The sequence below is a fragment of the Hyperolius riggenbachi genome, chromosome 5 (genome assembly GCF_040937935.1).
Source record: "Hyperolius riggenbachi isolate aHypRig1 chromosome 5, aHypRig1.pri, whole genome shotgun sequence".
NCBI classification, from domain to species: domain Eukaryota; kingdom Metazoa; phylum Chordata; class Amphibia; order Anura; family Hyperoliidae; genus Hyperolius; species Hyperolius riggenbachi.
In genome coordinates, this window is record NC_090650.1 from 34,795,767 (window position 1) to 34,819,675 (window position 23,909).

Sequence of the window (23,909 nt, forward strand, 5' to 3'; positions counted from 1 at the left end):
AACGAAATCCTTGTATATGACAAAAGATTTTTATTTAGCACAGGCAACGCGTTTCGCGGGTCCAAGCCCGCTTCATCAGGCCAATAAAAGTGCCAAATGAACAAGTCGATATGGCAAAAGAGCTCCCTTTGCCATATCGACTTGTTCATTTGGCACTTTTATTGGCCTGATGAAGCGGGCTTGGACCCGCGAAACGCGTTGCCTGTGCTAAATAAAAATCTTTTGTCATATACAAGGATTTCGTTATTGAGGTAAGCCACCTCATATTATTTCCTCGATTTTAAGCTGTTTTTAGATGCTTTTATTTCAACCAGGGCGCCTCTTTACCTTCAATTGTGCATAGCTATACCCCCAAACAATCTGTGTTTGAGGGGTGGTGACAGACCACCTGTGGGTGCCCCACAGTGGACACCTGTCCCTACTTTTTCAAGGAGAGCGACCACATCCAGGTCCCGGCTGGGACTACCCCGAGTGGAGTCGGGTTTATGGTCTCCACCTGCTTCCTACGGTTGGTTGCCCTTGCAACCTCCTTTTGTGAGTAGTAATTTATTGAAATTTCTTTTTTCAATTGCATACTAATATACTACACTATTGGGCTCCCGTATTTGTCTCCTATATATTTTTTTCCCTGCAAGGTGCTGAGACACCCCCACTACACTACACTGACTAGAGCGTTTGTAGGCTACTACTTATGCATGGCCTTGGCTGCACTCCTCCTTGTGGCCAGTAGCGTGCTTGTGGAGGCGCCCGGGCTGCACAATCCCGGTAGCCCACGAATGGCAGAATGGGGAAGAACAGGAGGAAACCAAGGGACCTGTAAGGCTACATGAAGCTGGTAGAAACGCCAAGTGAGTAGCTGCAGTGCTGACCACAAAGCGTTAATCTCTTACCAGTAGAAAGAAGAGTTGGGTGGGATCAGATGATTGGAGCTGACATAGAAGACATCGCTAGCCCCTTCCCAGCTTTCCCATGAGGATGGTATGGGGGAGGAGACTGAACCGTTTCCCGTCCAGTATAATTGTATTGTGGACTCAGCAGAAAGTGGGACTTGAGTAGCCAGCCAGGAGCTCTCCTTATATTTATTGCAAAATGTACATACGTGCAATCACAAAAACTTCTGCATTGCTAATTAATGCAAAGGTACAGATTGCCCAGCAAGCTCATGGTGAACTAGAACTCCTAGGAGTCTGTCACTAGCTAAAAAGGGACCAAAAGCCCCCTTAATAAAATGCTTTGCAAAACAGAAATTTACCTTCTTAAAGAGGATCTGTATTAATAAAAATTCCCCTAGGAGGTACTCATCTCAGGAAGGGGGAAGCCTCTGGATCCTATAGAGTCTTCCCCCGTCCTTCTCTGTCCCACGGTGACAGAGAAACAGCTCCCCGAACGGTGGGGATGTAACCTTCCCGTCTCCAGTGCGGTCGCGGTTCTCGGCTCAAAAATGGGCAGAAATAGGCGATCCCAGTCAGATCCGCTCTACTGCGCAGGCGCAAGTCTCCTGCGCAAGTCTCCTGTGCAGTAGAGCGGACCCGACTGAGATTGGCTATTTCCTAGTGGAACAGGGAAAGGTAATTATTGCACAGCCTGACAAATTGTCGACTGTGCATTCCGTGGCCCAGAGCGAGACCACCGTGGGGTGGAGGAGGGCGGAGGAAGCCTCAATAGGATCCAGAGGCTTCCCCCTCCCCCTCCCCTTTTTGTACAGAGTCTCTTTAAAGAGAATCTGTATTGTTAAAATCGCACAAAAGTAAACATACCAGTGCGTTAGGGGACATCTCCTATTACCCTCTGTCACAATTTCGCCGCTCCCCGCCGCATTAAAAGTGGTTAAAAACAGTTTTAAAAAGTTTTTTTATAAACAAACAAAATGGCCACCAAAACAGGAAGTAGGTTGATGTACAGTATGTCCACACATAGAAAATACATCCATACACAAGCAGGCTGTATACAGCCTTCCTTTTGAATCTCAAGAGATCATTTGTGTATTTCTTTCCCCCTGCAGAATCTCATGCACTGAAGTTTCAGGCTGCTCTTTTCTTCCTGCAAACAGCTTTGCCCTTGTCTGTAATTCCTCAGTATGTGAAAGCCCAGCCAGCTCAGAGGACACTTTATCCAGCTTGTAAAAGATATGAGAGCAGAGAGAAGCTGCACTAATCTAAATATCACACAGGCAGTGTGCAGAGAGGGGCCTGAAAGGGGGAGTTCATAGCAGAACCACAACACTGAAGAACTTGGCAGCCTTCCAGACACAGGCTGACAAGTCTGACAGGGGAAAGATACATTGATTTATTACAGAGACTGTGATAGCAGAAAGTGTTCCAGTAAGCCAGAACACATTAGAATAGCTTTTGGAACTTGTAGGATGATACAAAACAGGATGCAATTTTTGTTACGGAGTCTCTTTAAAGGAATACTTAAGTCTGGAAAAAAATGATTTTAACTTACCTGGGGCTTTGTGCAGCCCACTGTAGTCCTCCTGATCCCCTCTGGCCAACAGCGGCGTCCTCCCCAAAGCTGGCCTGTCGTCTGCTATGGCGTATGTGCAGCACACACACCCTGATCTGCGCTGTGCATGCGCAGTAGCAATTTTTGCATACTGCACATGCTCCCAGCAGGGGTGCACGGCTAGGGGCAGCACATACGCCTTAGCATACTCATGGCGTCAGGCCAGCTTTGTAGGGGTTGCCGCTGCTGGCCGGAGGGGATCAGGAGGACTCCAGGGGGCTGCAAAATGCCCCAGGTAAGTTAAAATCTTCAGACTTAAATATTCCTTTAAAACAGAGGATGCAAAATTACTCTTTCACATTTTTTTTGGTGTTTCATCAGTTGGTAGAACTGGTAGTTTTTGCTTCTGACTTCACTATTGTGTAACAGAAGTTATAGAGCGATGCACTGTTACTGGGTCTGGGGGACTAGGCAGTATTCGAGCAATAGGTGGCTCTAAGCTAGCTGCTTCTGTGTGACAGAAAAGTGATGAAGCTGCCACCTGCTGGTCAGTTTATGTAATTATGAAAAAAAGGAGCATTTTTTAATGAAAATAATTCCGTGGTGGGAAAACAAAATCCTCTATACCTTTTTAATAGTTGCTGTTCTTTTTTTCCAGCTTCAGGAGTTTGAGACTGCCATAAAGCAGAGGGATGGCATCATCACACAGCTCACTGCCAACCTCCAGCAGGCCAGGAAGGAGAAGGACGACATCATGAGAGAGTTCCTGGAGCTGACAGAACAGAGCCAGAAGCTGAAGATCCAGTTCCAGCATGTGAGTTTCCATTTACAGTCCACAGTTACTCCTGCACAATGGGCTGCGATCACTTAACCTCTTAAGTACCAGCAGTCTCCGCCCCCTTAAGGACCAGAGACCACTGGTACAGAAATGGCGGAATCCCGACGGATAACGACGAATCGCCGCACATACCTGCCGCAATCGCCATCGCTGACGGCAGAGTTCCTATGAGCCGGTCAGGAGCAGCTTTCATTGGATCCTGACCCTGTCTTTCATTGTAAGACAAATGGGAGTTGCTTACATTGATAGACACGGCCAGGAGCCAATGAAAGCTGCTCCTGACCAGCTCACAGGGCTCGGCCGTCATAGAGACAGGCAGAGCCAGTGAGCTGCGACGAGAGACGTCGGAATTCAGAGGCGAGATCGGCGGGAGTGACCGAAACGGCAGATGCGCACAGCGGCGGCTGATTGAAATCTATCCATTCTTCTGCGAATGGATTAGCCTCCCAGCCGTCATCCGTCACTATTTACAATACATGTTATATTGATGAAACCATTCATTTTTTTTTTTTTTTAAATGTACACTATTTTACAAGGACGTTTAATAGTTTATGCATAAACCACTTTTTATTTTTTTCCTCATTCGTGAAAGAACCCCTTTAAGTAGTTAACAAACAAACAACCCAAAAAAACTAGAGCCCCTGTAGTAATCCACGGGGTTGTCTTTTTTTTATTTTTTTACCTCTTTATACCTCTTATAGCAGCCCCTGTTTCCCCTGCAACACTTGTGCAGGCTCTGCATTTTTCTGACCCGGGAGTCAACTCATGACCTCATGCTTCATAGGCAAATGCAGTACCTCTGTACTATCTCATCTGGCTGCATTCTTCTGTCTTTTGCTTCATTTTGCAGTGAATGTTTATGCCTTTGTAGACTCCGGTTTCTCTTGGTGGTACAATGGTCTTCACAAGTCCTCACTAGGGATGGAAAATGATATGCAAATAATATCAATCCGATGCAGACAAATGTTTTGTGCAAGTGTATGTCTCTTGAAAGTGCACACACCGAACTCCACTTTGCATGAAAAAATTCATACGTTAATGGGCACCTTTTATGAAGGGTTTGGCAAGAATGGAATTGGCTAATTTCGGTGCCGCCATAGGCCGTAATGAGAGCACCAGTGATAGCTGGAGCTCAAGTTAGGTAAAAAAAAAAGAGGTCATTCGACTGCCGGCAATAGCCGATGCACGAATTACATGCCCCCCCCCCAGTTTTCGACAAGCTGGAGGGGTTATAGCATTAATTCCACAACCATTTCAAATGAATGCATTTTAAAGGAATACATTGAGGTAAAAAAAATCTGGGAAATGCTCTGTACACTTTAAATCCCTGCTGGAAGACCTGTCTCTATATGAATCCTATTCTTGTAATTAGTAGCGGTTTGCCAGGGATATGTGACAGTAATCCTTGCTGCACTCTGAGGTATAGAAAGTACGTTACATCTCAGGAGTGGTGCCTTTGTGTTCCCTGTATAAGTTATGTTAGTATTGTAGACCTAAATAAACAACAAGTGTCAGCGCCAAGGCAGAAGGCAACCGCAGCTGAGAAGGACAATGTCCAAAAGTCCACACAAGCAATGAATATATAAAGTCAGCGCAGGTCTATAGTAATACAGATTTCGTCATTTTCTGGTATACAGGATCTTCGAACAAAAAGGTAAAGAAGCAAGGCTTACCAGATTCCAACAACCCACATTATAAGGTTGTAAACGAGTTTGATAGATGGTCCGCAGAACTTTCAAATGGTGTCGTTTCACCAGCGATGTTGCACACCACAACTTCCTCCGGAATATAGTAGATGTCCTGAGGTCGCAGAGACTCGCCAAAGGGGAGTCCAGTAGGATAGTGACATGAAAGAGATGTACGGCACATCTAAGTGTAAACCGTCTTTATTACATAACACAATGTTACTGCGCTCAGTGTCCTAAATGTCCCTTGGACTCCAGGCAGCACACTATGAATGAGAGTCAAATCCCAGATACAAGTCCAATAATAGTAGCAGCGCCAACAGAGTCTTCTCACATGGATCCTGGCACCTTAAATACAAACAAACAGAAGGGGATTCCCCCTAGCGAGTAACGCTTAGCCACCTCACCCCTGTGCTCAAAGAAGGGTGATTAAAGTGCATAGGCTGTCACCAAGTATGAGAGGGAGATGACACACTCCCCCCGTTTTCCCCTGCTCACCAGATGCAAATTTTGTTCAATGCATATCAAATCCCAAGCCGCAGCATCTATAAGGTACAATAAAAGCAGCTTCTCATAGCGTAAAAAAGTTTTAATAAAGCGCCAATGGCCCCAATAAAATTACACGTACATAGGTATACTTGTAAAATCGCATATAGTTACACAATCGTAGCTCCGGACGCCTCCTGCGCATCCCCGGCTTGTTCCTGTTTAGCAGCGTGCGTGCGTCCTCCTAGGCTCCGCCCTACGCGTTTCGTCACACCTTGTGACTCATCAGGAGCCCCTGATGAGTCACAAGGTGTGACGAAACGCGTAGGGCGGAGCCTAGGAGGACGCACGCACGCTGCTAAACAGGAACAAGCCGGGGATGCGCAGGAGGCGTCCGGAGCTACGATTGTGTAACTATATGCGATTTTACAAGTATACCTATGTACGTGTAATTTTATTGGGGCCATTGGCGCTTTATTAAAACTTTTTTACGCTATGAGAAGCTGCTTTTATTGTACCTTATAGATGCTGCGGCTTGGGATTTGATATGCATTGAACAAGATTTGCATCTGGTGAGCAGGGGAAAACGGGGGGAGTGTGTCATCTCCCTCTCATACTTGGTGACAGCCTATGCACTTTAATCACCCTTCTTTGAGCACAGGGGTGAGGTGGCTAAGCGTTACTCGCTAGGGGGAATCCCCTTCTGTTTGTTTGTATTTAAGGTGCCAGGATGCATGTAAGAAGACTCTGTTGGCGCTGCTACTATTATTGGACGTCTTTATTACATAACAAGTAAAACAATTTAAAAACAAGGATAAAAGAAACTCACATACGGGGCCCGTGCACTGGAAACCCCGAAAAAGTAGCGTGCATAAAATGGTCAATAGAAGACCTCAAATAAAATGGTGCCGACCGGATTCGCAATCTTGCGTCATCAGGGGAGAAAACAAGTTTTCTCCCCTGATGACGCAAGATTGCGAAACCGGTCGGGGAGAATTTTATTTGAGGTCTTCTATTGACCATTTTATGCGCGCTACTTTTTCGGGGTTCCAAGTGCACGGGCCCCGTATGTGAGTTTCTTTTATCCTTGTTTTTAAATTGTTTTACTTGTTATGTAATAAAGACGGTTTACACTTAGATGTGCCGTACATCTCTTTCATGTCACTATCCTACTGGACTCCCCTTTGGCGAGTCTCTGCGACCTCAGGACATCTACTATATTCCGGAGGAAGTTGTGGTGTGCAACATCGCTGGTGAAACGACACCATTTGAAAGTTCTGCGGACCATCTATCAAACTCGTTTACAACCTTATAATGTGGGTTGTTGGAATCTGGTAAGCCTTGCTTCTTTACCTTTTTGTTCGAAGATCCTGTATACCAGAAAATGACGAAATCTGTATTACTATAGACCTGCGCTGACTTTATATATTCATAGTATTGTAGACCTGCCGTTCTGCAGCACCACGTAAGCTGATGCTGTCACACTCATTAGTTACCAGGGCTTGACAGGTCCAGGCTTCAGGCCTACTCCTGTCACTCCGCTGATGTAGATTCCTTTCTGTGTGTTCAGCAGTGACTCTTCTGTCTGTACCTCTAGCAAAGCTTCCCTGTGCACTGGGGACGGGCAGTATCGGATGTGCCTGTGTCTGTACCAAAATAATACGGGCATCGTTAACCTGCACCACCACCTTTTAAAAACTATCTTTATTTAGTATCCTTTTATCCCTTTAGCAGATTATTTATTTAGAGGTTTGCAAGTGCTCCAGGTCAATTTATTTTAGCCCATTTTTTTTATTTCTTATTTGTTACATTTCCTTGCTTCTAATACTGCTGTAATGTGTATTTATGGCCATTTGTCACTAGGGGGCAGTGTGAGACAATAACAGAGGACTTCTGCTTTCAGTTTCTGTATCCTCTGCTAGCAGAGAGAGATCAAAACGTACCAATAATTTACAGCACAAGCAGTTCTGCCGACTGAGGTAAAAAGCAGCGCACTTATCTCAAACGAGCAAACTCTGTTGAAGCTGCTAATGGGTTAAAGGACCACTATCGTGAAAAAGTCCCTGTTATCCGGAACTCAAGCAACCAGAGGTTTCTACTAACCGGCATGCCTGAGGAGATAACTGGGCTCAGCTTTTGGGGTTTTTGGAACAGTAGGAACTACTCGCCGGCATCCCGGCACTGTCTTCTACGCATTCTGCAGCTCCCAGCGACTTTCCGGCGTCCATGTTCCCCTATACAGTTCCCTGGTGTCTAGTGGCACCCTTCCCTCTCCTATACAGTTCCCTGGTAGCTAGTGCTTTCCCCCTCCTCATGTAGCTTCCCTGGTGAACTAGGGCTTACCCTCCGATATAGCTTCTCTGGTGGTGTAGAGTGGGCCAAACATAATGCAAAAAGGGGAAACCACCTGAGGGCAAAATTTGGCTCATAAGCCAGAGTTTGACATGTATGATCTAGAGCAGGGGTGTCAAACTCAAATACAAAGTGGGCCGAAATGTCTAGTGGCCACCTCTCTCCCTTATTAAGTCCCCCGGTGTCTATTAGCCCTCCTCCATTCCCTATACAGTTCCCTGGTGTCTAGTGGTCCTCCCTCCCTCATCTATACAGTTCCCTGGTGTCTGTTTCTAGTGGCCCCTTTCTTCCCCTTTACAGTTCCATGGAATCTAGTGCTGCCCCCCTCCCTTATATGGCTTTCCTGGTGATCCAGGGCATACCCTCCAATATAGCTTCTCTGGTGGTCTAGAGTGGGCCAAACATATTGCAAAATGAGGAAACCACCTGAGGGCCAAATTTGATGGCTCTGAGGGCCGGATTTGGCCCACGGGCCGGAGTTTGACATGTATGTTCTTGAGAGGGATTTTTCTGACCTGCTCTTTCACCCGCTATGACAGCTGTAGTTTGGTGTCAGATAGTGAAGCACAGGAGATGTCTGCTTTACATGTTACATGAATATTTTGCTTATCTGTGTTGTGCAGCTGCAGGCCAGTGAGACCCTGAGGAGCACCAGTCACTCCAGCACTGCCGCCGACCTCCTCCACTCCAAGCAGCACATCATCACTTACCAGCAGCAGCTGGAGGAGCGAGATCAGCAGCTGAGCCTGTGCCAGAAGGAGATCGAGGACTTCCAGGTCCAGGTGACATCACTGCAGGCCCAGATACACAACGTCCAACAGGTGAGAACTGCCCAGCCAGGAACCCACTGTACAAACATTCTGTCTGCTGCTGCAGGCCAATGTTCTTTCTGCATGAAGCACCTGCACCACCTTCTGATCAAAGCTGCAGAAAACTCTGATAAGTCCTTCTGTAAATGGGCTTCTCAAACGTCATTGAGCATAACCACTCCCCCTCCATCACACCTGAATAGAAGCCGTCTCTCCACTGGTTCAGAGGCTGGCTTTGTACTCACGTGGAAAGGCAGGGTGTGCCTCATTTATTGCCGCATACAGCGGGTGCAGTCATGTGGGTCCATAATTGATATGAATAAAAAAAGTTGTTCTCTGTTCCAGTACTGGAGTATGGGTAGGTGGGCAGGAGGGGGTGTGGCTATAGATGGGTTTGCACCCATAACATAGGCTATCAGCTTGCGGGCGTGGCTTCAGCTGCCCCTTCTTTCTTTCTTTTTTTTTTTTTTTTTTTTTTCAACAATAAATTTTATTGGTTTTTAGTAACCTACAGTCTGACATAAAGTAGCAGAGCATTCAGTGTTACAAGGAAGAGATTGATATCAGGATTATAACAAACAACACCATGTTGGCATAATGTTAGTCATCTTCAAGCAAATGAGAACATGACCTAGAACTTAGGATGAAGAGTAGTTAGCTAGCAGTTTTCCCAATTTACATGGCCCCTCAGGCTTGGGAAGCTAGCTCGAAATCTATAGGCCGACTCATTAAAGCAATTCAAGTGCTACTCCACGGTGCACATTAAAGAGAATCTGTACTCTAAAATTCTTACAGCAAAAAGCATACCATTCTATGCATTATTGTCTCCTGGACCCCTCTGTGCTGTTTCTGCCACTCTCTGCTGAAAACCTGGCTTGTAATTGCCAGTTTTAGGCAGTGTTTACAAACAAACTAACTAGCTTGTGATAGGCTCACATAAGCAGAGTGTGTGAGCCATACAGAGCGTGCAGGGGGCCTGGAGAGGGTGTGTATAGCTTCTATCCAATCACAAGCAGCCCTGCACATTCCAGTCTGACTGCCTCAGCCCGACAGAGGAGAGAAGATTAGATCATATAACAGAGATAACACAGCCACTGTGCAGGTAGGAAAGGCTGCAGTAAGCCAGACCACATTAGAACAGGTATAGGAACTTATAGGATAGAAGAAATAAGGCTGAAAATTTTGTTACAGGGTCTCTTTAACAAAGAAAGATTAGAACAACGAGATCGGAACTGGGTTTAACATGACATGACATAACATAACTTAACTTGGTGGCAGGGTATGACCTGGATTGGATGGGAGACATAGTAAACGGTTGATAACATTTGGAAGAATATTTCCTAGAGAATCAGTTCTGGGGTTAAGAGAGATCTTCAATAGTGTCTACTAATGCTTCGGTCAGGGTTTGAAGTATAACAAAATGATCACATTTATTCATTGACCTGCTTCTAATATTGTGTTCGAGTGTAAGATTAGACTTTTCAGCTTCCCCTTCTATGCCCATGTGACTAGAGCGGGAGTGTTTCTGATGTAAGCTTTGTACACACTCTAGATATTTTTTGGCCAATTTGGGACTGCCTCTGTCAAGAATCTAGCAGGTGTGCAGCGGCACCTAACCACCCTCGATGCCATGGTCAGCGATCTGCAGCGGTCTAAGTGCAGCCGAGGGTATTGTTCTCTCCTGCTGCTCCATCTGTCCCTCCTCCTGCCATTTCAATATAGTAACAAAATACATCGCTGGCCTGGAGGCTAGCGATCTGTTTGTATGGCGTCAGCCACGAACTGTCACCGGAGGTATCAAGCCCTGATCCCTCTCTGGCAACATGCCTCAAATGCTTTTTTTTTTTTTTTACAAACCTTTTACGTCAGAGTCATTTAAAGTATAATGTTTTGTTGAATATATATGGAAAAACTAAATTGAGGCGTTCAGGCTGTGCAGGGTTATACCATGCACACTATTAGCATGGTGAAGGGTAAAGTGTGAAGCACTAGAAGGAAAAAAAAACACAGAGACAACGGGAGCCCTAATGGTGCAGTTTGTCACGGCAGTTGATGGAAGTATCAAAAAAATAGAGCACGAATACTCACAAAGGTAGGTTGCACAAGGGGGCAACCGACCGCTTCAGACAGGTGATGTATAACCCCGACTCCACTCGGGTTTTTCCAGGAATCCTGGAGGTGGTCGCTCTCTTTGAAAAAAAAGTCACATACACACTGATCACCCGTAGGTGGCGGTTCCACTTGGGGTCAGGTGTAAGGAGCTCCCCTCACTAGGGGGGAAGTGAGACACAGTAAAGAGGAAAGAGGCACCCAATGGGATTACAATATACTAAAGCCAATAATAAAATGAATAAGTATGAATTGGCTTACCTCAATGATGACTCTTTCACATAGAATGAAGTATTTATTGATACAAAAGCACTGGCAACGCGTTTCATGGATGCTTGCTCACTTCCTCAGGACAAATAAAGTGCCGCTGAACACTAGTAGCCGTGTTACAGGCGCCACTAACACGGCTACTAGTGTTTAGCTGCACTTTATTTGGCCTGAGGAAGTGGGCAAGCACCCACGAAACGCGTTGCCAGTGCTTTTGTATCAATAAATATTTCATCCTATGTGAAAGAGTCATCATTGAGGTAAGCCAAATTATACTTATTCATTTTATCATTGGTTTTAGTATATTTTATTCCCATTGGGCTCCTCTTTCCTCCTTACACTATTAGTATCTCATTCATCTTATCTACTGAAAGGGCTCACCATACAAGTTGCTGTGGGCATTTCAGCACTGCAAGCCCTGTGTGATACTCAAGCACATTAGATGTGCCCAGATTTCACTGTCTGATGTACCCACTTGGCGTGTTAGCACAATGCACTGCTGCATGCATTATTGTCCTACAACGCAGCGCTGTCCCATTCAGTGTCACAGGAAAGGAACAATACTGCAACAGAGAACAGCACAGAGGTAGTGTGTTGCCATATAATGCATTGGGGCTCCTGTGTTGTATTGCGGGTACGAGGCCCAAAGGGCCACACTAACAGCGTTTCACTGTATTGTGCTATTTCTTGCGCTGCGTTGTAATGTGTCAAGAGACATCTTAACACTCGACACATAGGAGCGCGTTGGACACAGACCACAATGAATCTCAATGGGCAGTGCAAGGAATCGCACAGAACATGCGCCTGCGCTATGCAAAACAAATTCCCAGAATTCAGCTGCACAGCTTCCTCTGCATCACATCCTGTTTAAAGAGGAACTGTCGCGAAAATCATAAAATTTAAAACGCATACAAATAAGAATTTCATTTCTTCCAGAGTAAAATTAGCTATAAATTACTTTTCTCCTATGTTGCTGTCACTTACAGTAAGTATTAGAAAACTGACATTACCGACAGATGTTGGGCTAGTCCATCTCTCCATAGGGGATTCTCAGCATGGCCTTTACTCTTTATAAAGACATTCCCTGATTACTCTTTATAAAGACATTCCCTGAAAAAGATTTATACAAAGATGTTGGCCAGCCTCCCTGCTCGCTGCACACTTTTTTGGGAGTTGGACGGAGCAACTGCCATTTACTAAGTGCAGTTAAAAATAAAGAAAACCCTGACAACCCCCCCATGAGAAGAGTCCAAAACCTGTCGGTAATATCAGATTTCTACTACTTACTGTAAGTGACAGCAACATAGGAGAAAAGTAATTTATGGCTCATTTTACTCTGGAAGAAATGTACTTCTTATTTGTATATGTTTACATGTATTTACAATTTTAAGATTTTCGCAACATAGGTCCTTTAAGGACAACGGGGGAGTGTGGAGGATTGCGTAGAGAAAAAAAAAATAATAAAAAATAACAAAACTAGAAATAATAATAATACACATAAATTTATAATACACATAAATGCTTACTAACGCACATAACAACACATGCCGTAACGGAAAACTCACTCTTGCCGCCACCTTTTGCTGTCGCGCTCCTCGTCAAGATCCAGCTCTCCGATACTTCCTACTTCACAGCCAGAAGGAAGAAGTATCAAAGAGCTGAAAAGCAACATGGAAAGTGGCAAAAAAAGTGTGTTGACACTGCAATCCGCAAGTTCTGATCCAAAGCATTTGGAACACCGTTCTGAATTCGAACAGTTTCAAACACATCAGCACTAGTTGCTATGTTTCTTCTGTTTCCTCCTCTTTACATTCCTATTCTTTACATTCCTCTTCTTTCCTATGTTGAATACTTTGTGAAAATCGCTTCCCCGCACCTCGTATAAGCTTGTGCTGATGATAGAATGTTATGTAACGGCGTGCTTTGACACAGCATTTGTATAGGCAATCTCCGTATCATTTGTCAAGCTATGAAAGCTTATGTAGAAAAAAGTAATAAAAAGCTCTGCTCCTGGGGTGGAAGAACAGCTCTCCTTGTTCTCTAGTCCTCCAGAGGCTGCGGAGAGGAAGACGGAGGGGGCGGCGCAGACACCGAGGGTTTTTTTTAGTTGCTGGGTAGTTGGAAAGCTTTCCCATTGCAGAAGATTTAGCTGAAGAAGAATCCAGATTCTTCAGGGTTATATAAATATAATTGTAATTTACTGCATTTGTCACTGTATAAGACACACCTCCCCCCCCCCCCCCCAAATGGGGAGTAAAAGACCCTGCGTCTTATATGGCGAATGCAGGGAATCCCCAACGTACGAATGCCCGATGATACGAACCGCCACCGCGTCTGGGACTCCCTGCATTGTCCCCCCCCTTTTGTTCTCAGTGTGTCCGACCCCCCTCCGTGTTTGTCCACTTCCCCTCCATGTATCCGCTCCCTCCCCGTGTCTCCTGCTACTTCTACTTATACACGGGGAGCAGGAGACACGGAGCGGGAGTGGACACACACTGAGGAGGAGCAGACCCACTGGGAACAGTAGGGGACACAAAAGGACACCAATTGGGGGAGATCATGTAAAAGACGCTCCTGGAATATGAATGCACAAAATTGAATTGAGCTTTTTCTGTCCGAAATCACGATTTCGAGTCCATCCACGATTTCCTTCAAATCAAGCTTTTTTTCCCCCCTCTGTGCCTCTCTGTTCCCCCCTCTCTCTCTTTTTGCACCCTCTAGGTCTCTCTGTGCTCCCTCTGTCCCCCAAGCTGCAGCTGTGCTGGACACATCTTCCAGCACGAGTCCAGCGATGCCCGTCTATCCACTTAGCCTCCTGCAGGCTCTACTGCACGGCATACTTCCTGTATGCCATGTGACATACAGGAACCAGGAAGTATGCTGTGCACAATAGCTGGTGGACGGCGAGAGAGGATGGAAAGCGTTCGACTCCTGTCAGAAGGTATGTCCAACGCTGCCGATGCTGCGGGCTGCATGCGCTGAGACTTGGAAGTTTGAAGCTGCTTCTTCAAACTTCCCCCATGTGGAAATAATGTGATGGCAGAAATTGCCACACTGACTATTCCGAAATTGTGAGCTTGGTGATCACGATTTCGATTTTAATTCGATTTATCTTTCAGGCCTTATATATATAAATTTTTTTTGCCCTCTACAACTAGGAGTGTCTTATATTCTGGAGCGTCGTATACTACGGCAAATACAGTATATCATTTTTTTCTTTTTTTACAACATTGCTTTATTGTCTAATATTTGTAGTTTACACACCACTCAGCATTCTAAATGATTTTACAGAGCAGACTGTGAACTATTGACCTGTCCTCTGCAGAGAAAAAGAAAAGACAGTGACTGACAGTTGAGATAACAAGCTTCAGAAGACAGAGCTCTCTGCGACTTTGAAAGTCGTGGAGCTTAATGACTCTTTTGCATAGATAACAACTGGAGTTTCTTAACTCTTCCTGTACTGGAAACAATATTAGACTTATGTCTCTGCTCCTAATGTTTTATTTCTTAGCTGTACTACACATACAAATCATTATATCATCATTTTCATTTTCGCTTTAAAGCGCCCATACACTAATTGATTTATCCCAGCAGATTTGATTACTGTGACTGAATGTGCCAGACATCCATGTCGGAATATGGCCACCCAACCGTAATTTTGATCGCTCTCTGTCTGAAATTGTTCAAAATTATTGTTCATACCAAATGGAAGATCCAGCTTGAAAGGAAGCGGTGTGGGGCACAGCAGTAGGCAATTGTTTGGGCCCCCGGGGCAAACGCAGGATTTTTAAGGGGGGGGTTCCTGAAAGGTCCAGAAGCACGTATGTCCCGAGTGCTTCCGAATACAGGTGGCTCCATACTGCCCATGCACAAAAGTGCGCTGGGGTATTACGGAGCTGCCTATCTTTGGAAGTACTCAAGGACACTAGTGTTTCTGAGGGCTTCTGGTAGCAGCAAATGTGAACGGGGTACAGCGCTGGAACAACTCCCCGAGAAAGAAACGGCAGATAGACTTAGTTTGGACAATTCAGTGGAATATGCTACATAGTTTCACATAGCGCAAGCGATACCCATATGATGCAGGGATATATGCATCTGCGGAAGATGTCGGCGCTACATAAATACTAAATAATAATATTTTGCCTCACCAGGATTGCACTTTTATTTAGCTTTCCTGTAAGACAAGAACACACAGTCAGCTCTAGGGGAAGAGGGAAACAAAGGTGAATGAAGGAGGCTGGTGCACACCAAGAGTGCTTCTGAGCGTTTTTCAAATCAACAGTGATTTGAAAAGCGCTTGGCTAATGTTACCCTATGTGGGTGTTCCCACAGCAGCGTTGTGATTTTTTCAAAATCGCAGGTATACTGCATGTAGCATGTTTTTGAGCAATTCATTCAAAAATCGCTCTGAAAATCACTTCACAAAATCACACTCACAAATTGCTAGCGATTGCTATTGTCATTTTGGCGTTGCACTAGCCCAGAGAGAGGAGTGGAGAAATTGAGAATAGCCTGAGATGGAGCAGAGAACTTATCTGTATTGAAGTCCCACATCACACAGGCTACTTGCCTGTAATCGGACTCCTGTCCCTGTCAGTCTCTCACACAAGTCAGAAAGAAGCCCTCCTGGAGTCTAGGGACTGTCAAAAACTTTTCAGCTTGTTATCCACACCTTACCCACACATGCAGTCATTGTAACAATGGGGAGAGACCAGACAGATATTTGCCCACAGACCCTGAGTCCAGGCAAGCTCTGCATCATGCTGTGCATATTTACCAGCTTGCCTGCATTCTAATTTTATCATGTCTGACACTTCTGTGCTGTGGAGAGTCCAGGACTCCATAATCAACATTCTCTCACTGCAGGCTGCATCTTCTTGTGAGGGTTGTGAGGGAAGCTCGGCTGCCTCTCTCATTCTATTAGCTGGAGGGAAGCACCAGAAGTAAGAAGGGAGGGAGAATGAGGCTGTTTATATTATGCGGGCTTCCCTGGCTGAATACACAGCTCAGTGCAGGGGGGAGGTTCCAGACACCCGGAATAGCCCCCTGAGTTCGCCAGTGCCCCCCCCCCAATCTAACCCCAGCAAATAGTATTCCCCAGGGCAGGGTGAACTCGCCTGTCTAGTCGGTGCACTCCCTTCTGTGTCCTTACCTCCTACTTCCTCCGCGATGCTCATTTTCCCAGACCCGGAGGCATTTTACGTGAGTACTTCCAGGGCTGTAGAGTCAGAGTTGGAGTGGAGGAGTCGGAGCAATTTAGGGTACCTGGAGTTTGACTCGGTGGTTTCTTAAACTGAGGAGTCGGAGTCGAATAATTAATACCAAATCTACAGCCCTGGTAAGTACTTAACTAAGGAGTCGGAGCCATTTGGGGTATTTGGAGTCGGAGTCAATGGTTTCATAAACTGAGGAGTTGGAGTCTGAGGATTTTTGTACCGACTCCACAGCCCTGAGTACTTCCATTCCGCTGGGTCACAGATAACGAGTGTCGGGGAGATGAAGACAGGTTAGTGATGAGTGCGCCCCACTGCCGCGAGTACCCTACAGGGGCCCCACGGGAGCACTTAGCTTGGAGGAAGACCTCAGAGCTGGTCTACCTTCTCTGGGGCTCTGGGTGACAATTTATCTCAGGTGAACAAACAGAGCGTTGCAGTAAGGGCTTGTTCACACCTAGAGTGTTTTCTGTTTTTGTAAGCGACGTCGATTTTTAAAATCGCGCTAAAATCACTTGTGCAATGATTCCCTACGAGAGCGGTCACATATGAGCGGTTTGATTCTGACCCGCTCACCAAGTTCTGCCTGTACCATTTTCGGGGCGATTTGCCTCAATGGAAGGTGTAGGGAAAAATGCTTGAAAAAGCGCTTTGTATAGGGATTTCCCCAGCGCTTTCATGAATAAATACATTGTATTTATTCATTTCCGGGTGGAAGAGTTCACTTCCTGACTGACGTCAGGAAGTGAAAGAACAAATTATTCTGCAAAAGTGCTTAGAAAAGCAGTTTTAAAAAAATAGGTAACGTGCAGGTAAGCGGCGGGAGGCGCTAAAAAAGTGTGCATTAAAAAAGCAAAACGCAAGTGCTCGCACTTGCGATTTATGATGTAAACAAGGCCTAATGGAGGGCTGTAGGGATGGTTAATGAGATGTAAATAATTTCAAGTTGATGCAGGATTAGGCAAATTTTGCATGAAAATGTATGCAGCTTAACTACTTTAGTACTGGGGTGATTGAAATTTACGCCCTGTTTTGGTGGGCTCCTGGCTAGCAGGGCGTAGATTTCAATCACCGCCGCAGCGCGCATCCGCCGTTTCCGTCGCTCCCCGCCGATCGCGCCACTCAAACCCGACGTCTCTCACCGCACCTCACTGGCTCTGCCTGTCTCTATGATGGCAGAACCATGTGAGTCGGTCAAGAGCTGGTTTCATTGGCTCCTGGCGGTGTCTATCAATGTAAGCCACTCCCATTGAAAGACCGGTCAGGAGCCAATGAAAGCGGCTCCTGACGGCTCACCTGACTCTGCCGTCATAGAGACGGCAGAGTGGATGTCAGGAGGATCCCGGGGTTTGCGGTGGGTATGCGCGGTGATTCGTCAGGATTCCGTCGGTATTGTACCAGTGGTCTCTGGTCCTTAAGGGGGCAGAGACCGCTGCTACTTAAGTGGTTATAAAAGGACCAATACAATTTTACCTCAGCAGGATCTTATTGGTTCATGTTCAAGCTGCATAATTTTGCATACAACATTTGCATAAGGCTGCATCAACTCAAAATGATTTACATCTCATTGACCACCCCTAGAGGACTGTAGCATAGATTTTGAATAGACTTCATGCTCAAATCTATTTAATATTTATGTGTAGTATTTGGAAGGAATAGATCCCTCCTTGTTCAGATTCTGTTCTGAGAAGGATCTATCTTTTGGCCACATCGGGTGCCAATCTATAAGTGTATGGGCTCCTTCGGTAACACTGCAGAATCTTTGCATCTTATTTGCACATAAAAATAATCAAGCTAAAAAAATCTTTATCAATAATCCTAGATATAAATAAAACTGAGCGTGAAGCATTGAATTTATCTAAATAATTTCCCTTAAAGGGGAAAAGCATGTCAGATTAACTTAGTGTCGAGATTCATAGTATTAAAAATGCTTATTCATGACATTGTCTCTTTAAGGTAGTTCCTACAATGCGATTGAGGAGGTTCCTATCGCACGTTTTTTTTTCGGTGTAATAGGAAATGTATTAGTAGTTGAGAACAAAAGCCAAAGTGTTTTCCTGCCATGCTCTCATTGTTGCCTCTCTTTTGAAGGTGCAGCAAAAAGAACTCGAATTGTCTTTTGAAAAGAAGCTGAATGAGAAGGATTTGGTGCTTGATGACCTGAAATCAGCCTTACACGATGAAGAAATCAAGTGTCTGGAACTGAAAGAAAGAATCAGCGAGGCTGACAAATCCGTCGATGAACTGAGAGAACAATTAACCCAAAAGAGCCAGGAAATCAGCAGCCTCTCGGAGGAGCTCAACAGCTCCAGACAAAAGGAGAGGAGATCCTCCGATGAAATCAAGCAGTTAATGGGAACCGTGGAAGACCTTCAGAGAAGGCATTATAGAGACAGTCAGCCAGAGGCAGACCTTGTGCAGCGAATGGAATTAGAGACACAAAGGAAACTGGAGCAGCTTCAGGCTGAGCTAGACGAGATGCACGGGCAGCAGATCGTTCAGATGAAGCAGGAGCTGGTGAGGCAGCACGCGCTGGAGATCGAGAGGCTGCTTGCCCAGCATAAGGAGGAAGTGGACGCGATAAGGAGCCAGACAGCCGTCAGCACCGCCAACCATCAAATCAACGAGCTGAATGCTGTCATTGACGAATTAAACGCAAGACTGCAGCGGTCTGACGAGCAGAGGGATAAAATGAAGGAAGACTTCTCCCACAGACTGGAGGCCGTATCCATGGAGAAATCACAGCTACAGAAGCAAATTGAGTCTCTGCTGCAAGATCTCAGCTTCGCCAGGGAGCAGGTGCACAAAGCCAGGCAGAGCCTCACGGATAAGGAAAACAAACTGAACGAGGCCAGCAGTTTATTTGTCTCCATTGACGACCTCAAAGCCCAACTGGCCGCCGCCAACGAGTTTACCAAAGAATTAGAGTCGAAGCATGAGGCCGAAGTCACCAATTACAAAATTAAGCTGGAGATGCTGGAAAGGGAAAAGGATGAGGTGCTGGACAGAATGGCCGAGTCACAGGAAGCCGAGTTAGAGAAACTTAGGACGCACTTTTTATTCAGCCAAGAAGAGGAGCTTGTGAAGCTTCGGGAAGATTTAACCCTGGAGCATAGGACAAATATCGAGAACCTCAAAGACAACTTAGAAGTGCAATACAGGCAGAAGCTCGATCAGACAAAGCACGAGATGGGTCAGACCATTACAGCCATGCAGCTGGAAAAAGACAACCTGATAACCAAACAGAATTATTTAATGCTGGAAATATCAAACTTGAAAGACCTGCTGCGAAATGTCAATGATCCCAACTCGGAGCAAATGATGCTTCAAATCAACGAGCTGCAGAAGGAGCTGGACTGCTTGAGGAGGGAGGAGAAGGAAAAAGGAACAATAGAGCAAGAGGTTCAGGTTCTGCAGCTCAAAATCGAGATGCTCGAGATGGAGGTGAAAGAAAAAGAGACTCTCAAGGAAAAAGTGGCCTCCTTAGAAACGGACAATAGACTTCTTAAAGACCAAAACGATGCCTTGCAGAATGTCCTGAAAGAGCGCAACCTGGAATACTGTGAAACTCTAACGGAATCCGTTAGTCATGATCACCTTGACCTCAAAAATAAGATTGAACGCTTGACTTCAGAAAACATGCAACTCTTGGACCTGCAGCAGAAGCTGAAAGAGGAGATTGAGCTTCAGAAGAACACGTTCTCCTTTGCCGAGAAGAATTTTGAAGTAAATTACCATGAACTGAAAGAGGACTACTCCTGTATGGTAAATTTAAAAGAGCAAGTAGAAGCAAGCAAAGCAAAGCTGGAGGTGGAGTACAAAGCAAAGTTGGATGCTCTCAATAACGAGCTCCTAATATTAAAACGGGGTGCCGGGGATGGATTGCGGTCCCTTGCTTCTGGATCTACCAACTTGGTCAAAGCTGACAGGTCAGACGCTGGAGAGGTGGTTGAGAAGGACACAACAGAATTGATGGAAAAACTTGAAACTGCCCAAAGGGACAAACAAGAACTTTCTCTCAAACTCTCCAGTCTGTCTGAAGAGTTACAATTAAAGCAGAATGAAATAAATCAGTTGAAAGAACAGGTGAAATCATTATGCTTAGAAAGAGACCGCGATAAGGGGGAGGGTGGAGTGTTACAATTAGAAGAAGCGCCACTACAGAGTAGTGAAGATCTCCAAGTTCACATTGAACGCACCACACGGGACAATCTTCTTGTGTCAGATGACCTTTTCCTCGATCCTGGAAGCTTGACAGAGGAAACCGTCCGTCCAGTCGCAGTGCTTTCCACACCGTTGTTGCCTGAGGTGCACAGCCCACAGAAAGAGCGGGAGGAGGCGTCTGCAGAAAGGGAAACCCTGTTACGAAGGCTTGAGGAACTGACTGTAAGACTTGAAGATGAATCTTCCATTTTAGGAAGGACACGTTGCGAGAATGAAGAATTAATGCAGAGGCTGGATGCAGTTCTCCAGCAGCAGGTAGGCCCATGTGAGCAGCATTGAAATGAAGTTGTGTCGTGTAAATTGCTTTAATCATTTATTTATGCAATCTGAATTGTTTTTTTTGAGTATAGTGTGTCCTTAAAGTAAAGCTAAAGTAGAAATTAACTGATGAGATAACCATTGTATTTATAGAAATAATCATAAACCTCATTTTCCCTTTATTTTGTTTAAAAGTGTTCACAATTATGGTTGCATATTAAGCTATCTCACTGACATCTGCTCCTGTTCTGTACGTTTATACAGCTCCCATACAGAGTAACAATGGCCTGTTGTACTTCTCACCGGCTGTCTGTTTGGCTCAAACGCACGCAGGTTTTGTGACTTATCAGGTGTAAAAGTGTGTACACCCCTACAATAAATTTTGCCCTTAAAGTGGACCTGAACTCTTGCAAAGGACAGAAGGAAAACGGAGAGAAATGCACCCTGTATGTATTTAGAGAGTTAAGCTTAATTCCCCCTCATCTGTGATTGTAATTTGATCTCCCAGCTGGGTCAGCTCAGGAAACTCCTCTGCCACGGCAGAGCAGCTAATGTGTAAACGCAGGATGGTAACAGTATGCTTCTATGAAGGCATGAAGTAGACACACTGCAGATTTATTACAGGATTTGTATCTGCTGTAACAAAGAAATTTTTTTCTTTAAAGGTTAATATGACGTTGCGCATCTTTAAGAGCAGAGAGGAAGTTCTGAGTTCAGGTCTGCTTTAAGGGGGTTCTCTGGGGAGGGGTTTGAAAATAAAAACTGACACTTACCTGGGGCTTCTACCGGCTCCCTGCAGCTGTCATGTCCCGCACCGTCCTCCAGCGATCCTCCGTTCCTCGCTGCCAGTCCCTAATTGCAATCCTAGTTAGACTGCGGCGCATGCTAGCTCCCGCGTGCGTCATCAGGAGCCTGCGCAGTAAGCTCCCGTTGACGCGAGCGGGAGCGTGCACTATTAGTCTTGTAAGACAAATAATTCACCGGCGGCGAGGAACCGAGGATCGTAGGAGGACGGCAAGGGACAAGGGAGAAAGCTGCAGGGGGCCTGTAGAAGCCCCAGGTAAGTGACTGTTTTTATTTTCAAACCCTTCCCCCCCCCCCCCCCCCCAGAGAATCCCTTTAAGCTGTCTTACTGACATCTGCCCCTGCTTTGTACATTTATACAGCTCCCATACAGAGTAACAATGGCCTATCGTACTTCTTCTCATCCCTGCTGTCAGGAGTTTCACAAATGCACACAGATTTTATGATTTATCAGGTGTAAACGTGTGCACACATTGAATTTTGCCCTTAAAGAGAATCTGTACTGTAAATTTCTTACAATAAAAAGCATACCATTCTATTCATTATGTTCTCCTAGGCCCCTCTGTGCTTTTTCTGCCACTCCCTGCTGCAATCCTGGCTTGTAATTGCCAGTTTTATGCAGTGTTTACAAACAGCTTAGTGTGTGAGTCGTACAGTGTGTGCAGGGGGCGTGGAGAGGGTGTGTATAGCTTCTATCCAATCCCAAGCAGACAAGCACATTCCAGTCTGAGTGCTTGAGCCCGACAGAGCCGACAGAGGAGAGAAGATAAGATTATATAACAGAGATTATACAGCCACTGTGCAACTAGGGAAGGCTGCAGTAAGCCAGACCACATTAGAACAGCTATAGGAACTTATAGGATAGAAGAAATAAGGATCAAAATGTTGTAACTCTAGTCTCTTTAAAGGACAACGATGACGAAAATCTTTAAAATGTTGAAATGCATACATATAAATGTACATTTCTCCACAAGTAAAATGAACTATAAATTGCTTTTTTCCCCCATTCTGCTGTCACTTACAGTAAGCAGTAAAGATCTGACAGTTCTGTTAGGCTTTGGGCTAGTCCATCTCCTCAAGGGAATTTTCAGTTATTTCTTTATTTAGAAAAAGCACTTATTGAACTGCAGTTGCTCAGCTAAGCTGCCAAAATAGTGTGCAAACAAGTAGGGAAGTTAACTGGTATATTTTGTGTAGATCTTCTCCAGAGAGTGCTTTTTTTTTAAAGAATAAAGTAGATACTAAGAATCTCCCATGAGGGGATGGACTAGTCCACATTCTGTAAAGGTAAGATAGGAAATATATATATATGCTTATCTCACTTTGATACAGGCTGCCTCATGTGCCCTTTAACTTCCGGCCTGGTGACATCATTGGTCTGCCTAATGGTGCCTATATACGGTACATTAAAAACGTTAGATTTTCCCGTTTATTCGACCAAAACGATTTAATCTAATGAAAGTCGAAAATAATCTTTTTTTTCGATCAAAAAAAACTGTTGGAAAAATCTTTTTATTTGATCCAACCAAATAATCGAACTAAATTAATCCAAGAAAATAAATAATTGTACAATGTATGGCACCATTAGTGTGAGAATGTTAAAGATGGAATCAAGCAGGTTTTGTGCATCAGAGCACATAAGACATCAAAAACATTGCACAATTTCAGCTTTTAGCATCTTACAAAAAAACAAAAACAAAAAAAAAACCACAGTTGTTTTGGGTTAGCTGACCCTTAAAGTAAAGCTAAAAATACATTTTATTCCTGCAGGGAATATGCCCATTAGGATGTCCACTGCCGCCCCTGAAGGGAGTATTTGCCTGTTAGGATGTACCCTGCTGCCCCTGCACGGAATCTGTGCCTGTTAGGATGTACCCTGCTGCCCCTGCACGGAATCTGTGCCTGTTAGGATGTACCCTGGCTCCCCTGAAGGGAGTATTTGCCTGTTAGGATGTCCCCTGGCTCCCCTGCACGGAATCTGTGCCTGTTAGGATGTACCTTGGCTCCCCTGCAGGGAGTATTTGTCTGTTAGGATGTCCCATGGGGCCCCTGCAGGGAATATGTGCCTGTTAGGATGTCCCCTGGCTCCCCTGCACGGAATCTGTGCCTGTTAGGGTGTCCCTTGGGGCCCCTGCACGGAATCTGTGCCTGTTAGGATGTCCCCTGGCTCCCCTGCACAGAATCTGTGCCTGTTAGGATGTCCCCTGGGGCCCCTGCAGGGAATATGTGCCTGTTAGGATGTTCCCTGGTGCCCCTGCAAGGGAGTATGTGCCTGTTAGGATGTCCCCTGGTGCCCCTGCAGGGAATATGTGCCTGTTAGGATGTTCCCTGGTGCCCCTGCAAGGGAGTATGTGCCTGTTAGGATGTCCCCTGGGGCCCCTCCACGGAATATGTGCCTTTTAGAATGTCCCCTGGCGCC

The 23,909-nt window shown here is 45.3% G+C and overlaps 1 protein-coding gene across 11 annotated transcripts in view; it reads left to right on the top strand.

Moving 5' to 3' along the window:
• Positions 1 to 23,909, top strand: part of AKAP9 (A-kinase anchoring protein 9) — a 411,545-nt gene that overhangs the window by 101,980 nt on the left and 285,656 nt on the right. For all 11 annotated transcript variants that reach the window (XM_068235446.1, XM_068235447.1, XM_068235448.1 and 8 more), the window contains 3 exons: positions 3,104 to 3,259; positions 8,430 to 8,627; positions 18,296 to 20,683. In XM_068235446.1, coding sequence (XP_068091547.1) covers positions 3,104 to 3,259; positions 8,430 to 8,627; positions 18,296 to 20,683 — 2,742 coding nt within the window. The remainder of the gene's footprint in view (positions 1 to 3,103; positions 3,260 to 8,429; positions 8,628 to 18,295; positions 20,684 to 23,909) is intronic.